The 11517-nt window shown below is 35.5% G+C and overlaps 1 protein-coding gene and 1 pseudogene across 1 annotated transcript; one reads left to right on the top strand and one right to left on the bottom strand.

Annotated features, from left to right (window-relative positions):
* Nucleotides 1–1721: 1721 nt before the first annotated feature.
* On the top strand, nucleotides 1722–3492 carry LOC142526912 (NADPH HC-toxin reductase 1-like; annotated as a pseudogene).
* Nucleotides 3493–7051: 3559 nt separating this feature from the next.
* LOC142526075 (uncharacterized) lies at nucleotides 7052–9715 on the bottom strand. The gene is made up of 2 exons (XM_075630347.1): nucleotides 8379–9715; nucleotides 7052–8246 (listed from the first exon to the last, which is right to left on the bottom strand). The coding sequence occupies exons 1-2, from the start codon at nucleotides 9713–9715 to the stop codon at nucleotides 7052–7054; spliced, it is 2532 nt and encodes an 843-aa protein (XP_075486462.1).
* Between the last annotated feature and the right edge of the window lie 1802 nt (nucleotides 9716–11517).

Raw genomic sequence — 11517 nt, 5'->3', positions numbered from 1 at the left:
TTAAATGTTTTACTAACAAATCATGTAAAAAGATGACATATTATATTTTACAATATATTTATCTTTTTAATTTAAATAATTGTATCAAAACTGAAATAACCGATCGAAATAACCGAACCATTTTGGTAGAAAACTGAACCGAACAAAAATAGTTCAAATATCAGATTATATATTTGTAAAACCGAAAAAATCGAAAACCGAACTGAACCGACCAATTAACGCCCCTAATCATAAGCAAGGATTGAAAATTTTGAAGTGATTAAAACCAAAAAAAATTTGAAATTCAGTAATCACAAGAATCGGGTTGGAGATGGAAGCTTGCATGTTGGAAAGAGACCTTTCAGAGATGGAGATTTTGTCAAAAATAGAGAAACGAGAGATTAAAGTTAGTGTATTTAGGTCATTTTGCTTGATTGAGTGAAAGGAAAGCAAAAAAATTAAAAGCTGACATGACTCACGACAAATAAGGACGTCGACCTATGAAAAATGAGACCCGAATCACCTACTGTGCACAGCATCTGCTGCACATATTGTTTTTATTTTTATTTTTTTTATTTCTTCTTTTTTTTTTCACTTTTTTACTTCTCTTTTCCTACTTTGTTTTTCCCTCCATTTTTTTCTCACTTCCACAAACATTATTCACACAGTTTTATATGAAATAGTATAAACATTTATTTTCTTCTCGGCTATTTCATCTCGTCTTTTTTTGTCCATTTTCTTTTTTTTCTCGTTTTTCCTCTCTGACTCAATTTTATTATTTTTTTTGCAGGAAAATACTATAACATACAAGGTTCGATTTTTTCTTCCTTTAAATGTATAATTCTTTTTCTAATTGTTTAGCTATCGAATTTTTTATTTGATTTTGTTGGTTTGTATTTTAATGTTGCTATTGATTTGAAACAAGCCAAAAATTTTATTGATATTTTCAGATTCTTGATGGATTCTAGTTCAAATATCGAATTCAAACCTAATATTGGTATGGAATATGATAGTCTAGACGAGTCTTGGAAGTTTTGGGTTGAATATGGTGAGAAAACTGGATTTGGAGTTAGGAAGCATTATTTTAACAAGAACAAGAAAAAATATTAATTTTTATACGGTAAAATTGATTTTATAATATTTATTCTTATTTAATGTTGGCACAATTTGATCATGGATTTCAATGAAGATATATCCAATAATGCTCTTGAGTACTTTTTTTATTTAAAGAATAGCCGATTAACATTGTTAGTTGAAATGAAGTTTCAAAATGTATGAATTATTTATTTTGATGGAAATGTGGTGTTGAATTTTAGTTTTTGATATTGCATGATGGAAATGTTCTAAATTTTAATTTAAGCATTAACATGTTAATAGTTTTATATTGTTAAAAATTTTGTTCATTGAAAAAGAAATTTATAATACTCATCAAATTCGAAAAAAATGATACAGTTTTTCACATATAAAAATTTAATATAGTAATTTTTAATTGCAAAATTATTAATTTAATATAAAAGAATTAAAATGTTTATATTATTTCATATAAAATTGTCTGCTAATGTTTATGGAAGATGGAACAAAATGGAGGAAAATGGAAAGAAAACAAAAGAGAAAAAGACAGGGAAAAAAGCGAAAAAAAAAAAAGAAAAATTAAAAAAAATAAAAAAAAATCAATGTGTGCACAGCAAGATGCTGTCCGTGTCCTGAAAAATGGAGTAGGTATTTATTTCTAGTTCCTCTTAATTAAAAGACGTTTGGCTTTCGCATATAAAAAAGTGAAGACGAGAAAAAAATTTAAGGCTTGGTGAATGATGGAGCAGGGAAAGTGTAAGGTGTGCGTGACGGGAGGAGCAGGCTATATTGCTTCCGCGCTGATAAAGAAACTTCTGAGTGAAGGCTATATTGTTCACGCTACACTAAGGGATTTGGGTATGCATGCATTTTTTTTATATTAAAAAAAAAAGTTGAAAACTTGTAGTAATTAAACAAAAAAATTATGAACCTTGAATCTTCTTTACCATTGATCTAGATTCTAAAGTGAAAGTTGAAGGGGTCTCAAGTGTTTGCAAATTTGAACGACTAGAATTGAAGATAATGAATGGGCTCTTGTAGCTGACATGACACTCAGTTTGTGAAAATCTTTCCTTTTTCTGCTACAATTTTCTTAAGGTCATGACACAGGTACGCCTCTAACATTATGTTTTTGGATTGATTGATATGTAGATGATCATTCGAAGGTCGACGTTTTAAAGAGTTTCGATGGAGCAGACACATGACTCAAATTATTTAAAGCTGACATATACAGAGCCGAAGAATTTGAGGAAGCAATCCTAGGTTGTGAGTTTGTTTTCCATGTTGCAACCCCTTTGCTCCACTCTGTTGGCCACAAGGTATATTTCTATCTTTTAGGCCAATCATAAAATCCTTTCCGATTGTAGTATTTTTTTGGTTAATTTTCCGATGCTATATATTGATGATGGATCTGGAGGTTAACACAGTACAAGAACCGGGTGGATGCGACTGTCGATTCGGCAAAGATAGTTGCGGGTTTATGCGTTAGATCAGGAACGGTGAGGAGGCTACACAGCCTCTGTAATGGCTGCTTCACCATTGAAAGATGGAAGGAGTACTTATAAGGAGTACATGGACGAAACTTGTTGGACCCCTGCTGAATTCTCTATCCCTTACACAAGTGATTATGTCGAGGTAAATGACTTATTTATTACTCGTAAATTAATTGGTACACACAAAAACCGGAAGGAGTGTCTTATGGAAATCCGACAAGGATATTATACATTGAAAAATAATGTTTTGTAGGAGTATGTTCAAGCAAAGACATTGGCTGAGAGAGAACTTTTAAGCTTTGGCAATGGAGAAATGGAGGTGGTGACACTAGCTTGTGGCCTTGTCGGGGGAGAGACTTTGATGCCTCACACACCCTTAAGCGTAAAGACAATCTTGGGATTTCTCACAAACGATGAATTTGGATACAGTGCCCTCAAATTCTTAGAAAATTTGGTCGCAAAAGTCCCATTATCCCACGTTGAGGATATAACAAATGCCCTTGTCTTCTGCATGAAAGTACAAACTATGAATGGTCGATTCTTTTGCGCAAATGGATACGTTTCAACTGCAGATATGGCCCGATACTATCAAAAGAAACACCCAGAATTTAGTATAAAAAAAGAGTGAGTTTTCGATATTACAAAGTCTTTGTTTTTGTTTTCACAGCATTTTAAGTTTGGATCTTGATTTGTTTTCAGGCACTTGGAATGTCCTAAAAGAGACACCAAATGGGGATCTGTTCTGCTTGAGAAAAGGGGTTTCGAGTACAAGTATGATTGGCGTGTGGTTCTGGATGATAGAATCATATGTGCAAAGAAAAATGGAGATATTGGTATATAATTACACGCCGGATAATTTCCCTTAGCTTTACTCTCTACATGTATATGTTTGGTTATCTAAGACTTCAGATTTTTTCAATTACACAATTATTCAACTTTAATACGATATTTAAGACTTCTACTTCAAAACCAGTTCGTGTATTGATTTGCTTAGTAGAGCCCAAAACTTTATTTGATCAAGCTCAAATACGGGCTCGGAGTTCTACTAGGGTCGACTGTAAAGAAATTGAAATATCTAATATTATATACCATAAGTTGGAGGAAAGAGGTCAAACCCCCAAGATTAGCCATATTGGTGAAATTAAGAGGCTTTCAGACCAAATTTTCATGGAGCCATTGTTTGATAACAATATGAACAACCTCTTGAGTTTAATTTATAGCAAGAACACGAGTCACATTATCAATGTACACTTGTTTGATCGCTGCCCTTTCCTAAGTTTTTCCTTCCTTTGCGTGGGTTCTCACTTCTCAAGTTGAGCCATAAATTCAAGAAGAGAGGACGAACATAAATAGCATACCTTGAAGACAGAAATCCTCCGACATTTTATTAATTATTTTTGTGATACCTCTTGTCCCACATCTTAAAAATTAAATATTTAAAATGAGTTTATAATGCGTTTACAGTGGACTTTTATAGCAACTTAGGTTAATCATTTTCGTAAAGCGATGACGAATATTGTCACGTCCCGATACCGGGGTGAGTTGACATCCGGCGTTGTTTTACAATTATTCAATCGTAATTCAACAAGCCTCGTAGTACAGTGTACAACCAAACCAGTCTTTTTCATAAAACATACATTGTCTTTACAACGTAATCAACTTAACAAACGAGTGCGGAAGCGAACAACGTAAAAATAAAAGATAGCAAAATTCCAAAGTATGTCTTGATCAACTGAAACCTTGTTACCATCCCCAGAAATGCATTTGCTCTTCTTCTTCAACTTGTTTTTCATTCTTATCTGGGATTGAGAGGTGTAAGGGTGAGTATTTTGTGAAATACTCAGCAAGTGAGGGCCGATCGATCATAATAACACTAGGATATCCATATATAGATCTTAACAATTCGAAATTTGCCGTGTCTCAACAAACGTCGGGACAATAATTAGACAAAATGATAGACATAACATAACTTATATATATTTATGTAAATATTAAATGAATTTCATGTCACAATAATAATTCATAACAAAGGTCAAGACATGATATTAACAATGAGCAAACATAACTTATCATATGCATATAGACATATATATTATTCGTATTACACTGTTATTTCATCTTATTATCCATGGTGTTACTGATCAGTCCCCTATATGTAATTCCTCTAAGGGGTGAGGTCATATATCGGTTATTATTACCAGTCCCCTATATGTAATTCCTCTAAGGGGTGAGGTCATATATCGGTTATTATTACCCACCGCATCAGGGCCATAAACTTGTCATATCTTATCATGTTTTAGGAAAATTTTCCTTTTTTATCATTTATAACTTGAATCATAACCGTGCCTTTAAACATAATTCTTAGAATACAACAAATTGGTGTTTAAGAACATATATTAGAATATAACATGAAACGAAGACAACATAATTTTGAAACGAAAGGAACGTGTACTTGAAATTGATTTAAACATGCTTAACAATTTATCGAAACGAAATATTCATATATCAAATCGAAGGAATATATCATGTCGATCGAATTTTCGAAAACATACTTAAATACTTTAAAACATAAGCCCACTTATTGAAAGGTGCTCCTAAATTATGGAAGAAACAAGCTGAAAGTTAACGTCCGAAAATCCGTAAGATTGCTAAATTCGCTTGAATTCCGAGCAGTATTATTGCATATACGTTTCCCAGAAATTGAACCGTTGGATGAGGCTGAAATTTGGATATGATGTTTAGAACATTTGAAAGTGTATTATGAACGGTGAAGATCGGATTCTGAGGTCTGGAGTGATGGGACGAATTTCCAGAAATATAACATAATTCTTGCTCCTAAATTTCACTTCAAGAAAGGTTGATGGTTTCAAACTTCAAGCTTGCTCTAAATGGAGAGGTTTTGGTGTGATTTCCCTCAAACTCAATACATCTATTTATAGGCAAAATTTGAAAACAATTTCCACAATTTGATGCATACTTTAATATATTTTATTTATTTTAGTCAAAAGTTTGGCACACTTGATTTTCAATGTTTTGCACTCATGTTTTTTCAATGTTTTGCATTTCATAATAGTTAATAATAATAATAATAATAATAATAGCCATAATAATAGTAATAATATTCACAATTCTTACATTCCTCCCTCCTTATCAGAAGTTTCGTCCCTGAAACTTGAGTTTTCTAGATTTTCAAAAAGACATGGAAATTGCTTGAACATCTTTTCTTTTAGTTCCCAAGTAACTTCTCTTTCGGTATGTTTAGAAAACTGTATCTCGACATAGGAAATGTTGCGTCGCCTTAGCACTTGTTCTTTGGTGTCCAAAATTCTAATTGGAACTTCTTCATATCTTAGCTTTTCATTCAGATTTCCTTCTATCAGAAGTGGTCCAGTTTCAAGAACATGATTTGGATTCGGGATAAATTTCCTCAATTGTGAAACATGAAACACATTATGAATCCTTGACATATCCGGTGGCAATGCTAGTCTGTATGCCATTGTTCCGATTCTTTCCAAAATTTCAAAAGGTCCTATGTATCGGGGATGTAATTTCCCGGCTTTATTGAATCGAACAACTCCTTTCATGGGAGAAATTTTTACGTAAGCTTTTTCTCCAACTGTGAACTCCACTGGTCTCCTCTTTAGATCAGCCCAACTTTTCTGTCGATATTGAGCAATTTTGAGTCTTTCTTTAATGATTGTTACTTTGTCCACGGTTTCTTGGACAAGATCAGGTCCAGTTATGGATTTCTCTCCTACCTCAACACAGTATAGAGGTGATCGACATTTTCGGCCGTACAGAGCTTCGTATGGAGCCATTCCAATACTGCTATGAAAATTGTTATTGTAAGCGAACTCAATTAAAGGTAGATGTTCACTCCAATTACCACTGAATTCTAAAGCACATGCTCGTAGCATATCTTCAAGGGTTTGTATTGTTCTCTCTGTTTGGCCATCAGTTTGAGGGTGATAAGCTGTACTGAGAGTAACCTTAGTCCCCATAGATTGTTGAAAACTTTTCCAGAACCGAGATACAAATCTTGGATCTCTATCAGACAGAATGCTTGTCGGAACTCCATGTAATCGCACAATATTGTCCATGTATATGGTAGCCAATTTTTCCAGATTATAATTCATGCGGACAGGTAGAAAATGTGCAGATTTTGTGAGTCTATCTTCGATTACCCATATTCCATTATGACTTTGTTTAGACTTTGGTAAACCTACTACAAAATCCATGGAAATATGTTCACATTTCCATTCTGGAATTTCCAAGGGTTGAAGAAGTCCTCCAGGCCGTTGATGTTCAGCTTTAACTTGTTGACAGACCTAGCATCTAGAGATGTATTCTGCTACATCCTTCTTCATTCCGCTCCACCAGAAATTTTTCTTTAAATCTCTGTAAATCTTTGTACTGCCGGGGTGGACCGAAAATTTTGATTTATGTGCTTCAGACATTACTTCCTGTCGAAGATTCTCGATGTTTGGTACACACAATCGTCCTTTCATCTACAAAACTCCCTTCTCGTCTATATGAAGATCTTGTGACTTCTTTTCTTTGACTTGTTCTTTAAGTTTTGTCAAAATAGGATCTTGATTCTGTCTTAACTTGATTGTTTCTTGAAGGCATGGTTGTGCAGAAAATGAAGCTAGGATCACTTTACCCATGTTTTTCCTACTTAAAACATCAGCTACCTTATTTGTCTTGTCCGGGTGATAGCTTATTGTTAAATCATAATCTTTTAACAATTCAATCCATCTTCTCTGCCTCATGTTCAATTCTTTCTGTGTGAACAAATACTTGAGACTTTGATGATATGTGAAGATCTCGCATTTGGCGCCGTAAAGATAATGCCTCCAAATTTTTAAGGCAAAAACTACCGCAGCTAGTTCGAGGTTGTGAGTAGGATAATTTTTCTCGTACGGCTTCAATTGTCTTGATGCATAAGAGATTACTCTTCCTTCTTGCATGAGTACGCATCCTAAACCCTCTTTTGATGCGTCACTGTAAATGGTAAAGCTTTTGTCCTCAGTGGGTAGAACCAGTACTGGTGTAGATGCAAGCTTTTCCTTGAGCGTTTGGAAGCTCTTTTCACACTCCTCACTCCAATTGAATTTTGAATTCTTTTGTGTGAGTTTTGTAAGAGACGTAGCTATTGAAGAGAAACCTTCAACAAATTTTCGATAGTAACCTGCCAATCCCAGAAAACTTCGAATTTCAGTTACTGTCTTAGGTCTCGGCCAGCCAGTGATTGCTTCCACCTTTTTATGGTCCACAGATACTCCTTCTTTTGAAATGATATGACCTAAGAAAGTCACACTTTTTAGCCAGAATTCGCATTTCTTGAATTTCGCGTATAACTCTTTTTCTCTTAACATCTGAAGAGTCAGGTGAAGATGTTCTTTGCGATCCACTTCACTTGGGGAATATAAGAAAATGTCATCGATAAATACCACCACAAATTTGTCGAGAAATGGCTTGAATACTTTGTTCATGAGATCCATGAAAGCTACTGGAGCATTTATCAATCCAAATGACATTACCGTAAACTCATAATGGCCATATCTTGTTCTGAAAGCTGTCTTTGGAACGTCTTCTGGTTTGACCTTCAGTTGATGATCTCCTGTCCTCAAATCAAGCTTGGAAAATACTGTGGCTCCTTTGAGTTGATCGAAAAGATCATCTATCCTTGGAAGAGGATATCTGTTTTTGATTGTGATCTTGTTGAGTTCTCTATAATCGATACACAATCTCATACTTTCATATTTTTTCTTTACAAATAAGGCTGGAGCTCCCCAAGGAGAGACACTTGGTCTGATTTGTTTCTTGTCTAACAACTCTTGGAGTTGTTCTTTTAGCTCATTGAGTTCTGCTGGAGCCATTCGATAGGGTGCCTTTGATATTGGTGTAGCACCTGGTACCAAATTAATCTCGAATTCTATCTCACGGTCCGGGACCATTCCAGGTAACTCTTCTGGAAAGAAATCCAAAAATTCTTGGACCACTGGAATATCTTCTATCTTGAGCTTGACTCCTTCTTTTACTTCATTTACCATTGCTAGGTAGACTATTTCTCCAGACTTCATGGCTTTCCAGGTTTGAGATGCAGAAAGGAGGGATTTACGTTTCTTAGCCTTGCCATGGTATGTGATTTCTTTTTGGCTTGGAGTTCGGAGTTTGATAATCTTACGCCGACAATTTACTATTGCATGACTCTTGGATAACCAATCCATTCCCAGAATAACGTCGAACTCCACCATGTTGACTTGAATCAATTCAGCGTTGAATGTGTGTTCATTGATATATACTATGCAGTTCCGATGTATCTTATGTGTTTCAATTGTTTTACTGGAAGATTCAACAAGTATCTCTGGTATAAGCCCTAACTTCTTAGTGAATCTCTTAGAAATAAATGAATGAGTGGCATCACAGTCAAACAACACATAAGCTGAAATTTTATTGATTATAATGGTACCTGCCACGACATCGTTTGCCTCATCTGCCTCTTCTTGTGTTATGGCAAACATACGAGCATTGGTCTTATTCTCTTTTGGCTTATTGGGGGTAGCATTAGTGTTTGACCATGTCATTTTCTTTAATGGTTCAGGACAATTAGCAATTCGGTGTCCCATCTTCCCACAATTGAAGCAAGCACCAGTGTTCTTTCGACATTCTTCAATGTGTCGGTAGTTGCATAATGGACACGGTTTTATGCTTGAGAATGTCGTAGTTGAATTGGAAGGAGTTCCCTTGAATGGTCCACTCGATTGGTTTGACCTTTTAACTTGTTGTTTACCTTGAAAAGATTGTACAGTGAGAGGTCGTTTATTTTTATTTTCATCTTCTCGGCGCTTGATATCAGTCTCAGCTCTAGTGGCTGCTCCCATTAAATCATCAAAACCTGTGGATTGGTAAACTGCCAGAGCTGATTGGATATGGCTGTTCAGACCACGTTTGAAACGATGCATCTTCAGGATATCATCTGCCATGATGGCAGGAGCATAGGTTCCAAGGGAGTTGAATTTAAAAGTGTACTCCACAACAGACATATCCGGGGTTTGAGTAAAATTCTCGAATTCACTCAACAATTTTAATCTCAACTCTGCTGGATAGTATTGTTTCAAGAATGCTTCTCGAAACCTTTGCCATGTGATTGGTCCGACTTCTGTCATATTTGCTGAGATTGTCTCCCACCATTTGGCCGCCTTTTTTTTTCTAGGAATGGTGTCACCACAGTCACTTTTAGTTCATTTGGCACTTCGAGCAATTGGAGCTGTGTCTCAATATTCTTGAGCCAGCCTTGATCAACTTCTGGGTCAGGGTTGCCGTCAAACGTTGGGACTCGATTCCTCCGAAGAGATTCATAATGGTGTTTGATTCCATTCGGTGGTGGAGGTGGTGGTGGCTGATTAGTGTTGGTATTTAAATGGCTCATTCCTTGGAGGGTTGTTGCCACAATGGTTACTATGGCCATTAAATCTTCTCTGCTAAGGCCAACTCTTGCTGGTGGTGGTGTATCTTCGTTGTTATTGTTGTTGCAATCATTGTTGCGATTGGCATATTGCGGGTTGCGGTTGCTACGATGGGGTCTCTCTGCCATTTCCTACACGCATGAGAATTTCTAAGATGTTTGAATAATTATGTACAAAATATTGAAGATTATCTCAAATATGAAATCAATCAAGGAATAGATCAAATAAACTTTTTATTGATTCCAATGAAAAGGAAAAGCAATACAAATCAAAGTTTTCAGAAGTGCAATGATAAGAAGTACAAAAGAAAGGAAATGGATTATAAATCCTTATTACAAATATTCATGACACTAAATACTCAATCATCTAAATCTCGCCATCTCCTAGTACTTCGTCTTCCATCTGTTCTTCTACCGGTTCTACTTCCGGCTCCAATTCCATAATGATGGCATCCTCAAGATGATGAACATGATTCTGTAATTGTTCATTTTGCATAGTCAAATTCTGCACCGAATTCTTCAGTTCTTGAATGGTTGCCTTATCTTGCTGACGGCGTTGTTTTTCCATTAGCAACATTTGTTGAATCTGAGACTTTAGTGCTTGAGATTCCTCTAACATTCGTTGGCGTAATCCATCCATTTCAAGGGCTATTGTTTGGGAAGCCTCTAGTTTGTTCTTTGTCATTTCGTGCTGTTTTTCTTCTGAGTTAAGATAATAAGCAAACATTTGCACGTCAGCCTAAAGATAGTCTTTGATATCTTCTAGTTCTTGTTTTTCCTTCTTCAAGTTTTCATATACCAAGTCTTTGACTAACAATTGATCGTGATATTTTTGTTGTTCCTTATAAAGTTGCGCTCTAAGATGTGCCATCGCAATTTCGTGGTCGCTAAGGACGAGTTCACGCATACGTTTGGGTATTTCAGCACGAGTACGTGGAGCCATTTCTTGAAATAAAACAAATGGAAAGGCTTACAACAAGGAGTTAAGATATTCACGATTATTACCAAAAACGGAAAAACGTGATTTTGGATGCTTCAACAATAGAATTTTGCGATTTTCAGATGTCACGATAAGAATAGTGAATATTGTTCATTGGTAGGAAGTCGCTAGGATCTTGCCAAAAACTGACTTTGTCAAATTTCCTATGGCAATTTCCCAGCCGGATTATGAACCTGGAGGGCTCTGATACCACTTAAATGTCACGTCCCGATACCGGTGTGAGTTGACATCCGGCTTTGTTTTACAATTATTCAATCGTAATTCAACAAATCTCGTAGTACAGTGTACAACCAAATCAGTCTTTTTCATAAAATATACATGGTCTTTACAACGTAATCAACTTAACAAACGAGTGAGGAAGCGAACAACGTAAAAATAAAAGATAGCCAAATACCAAAGTATGTCTTGATCAACTAAAACCTTGTTACCATCACCAGAAATGCATTTGTTCTTCTTCTTCAACTTGTTTTTCATTCTTATCTGGGAGTGAGAGGTGTAAGGGT

The sequence above is a fragment of the Primulina tabacum genome, chromosome 15 (assembly GCF_025594145.1).
Source record: "Primulina tabacum isolate GXHZ01 chromosome 15, ASM2559414v2, whole genome shotgun sequence".
In the NCBI taxonomy this organism is placed as follows: domain Eukaryota; kingdom Viridiplantae; phylum Streptophyta; class Magnoliopsida; order Lamiales; family Gesneriaceae; genus Primulina; species Primulina tabacum.
Note: the sequence above shows the minus strand (reverse complement) of the source record. Positions and strands in the feature narration are given on the sequence as shown.

Coding starts and splice junctions, on each gene's coding strand:
- LOC142526075 (XM_075630347.1), bottom strand. CDS start 9,715: ATGACAGAAGTCGGACCAATCACATGGCAAAGGTTTCGAGAAGCATTC. Junction 8,247..8,378: donor AAAGAACAACTCCAAGAGTT/GTTAGACAAGAA, acceptor AATCAAAAACAG/ATATCCTCTTCCAAGGATAG.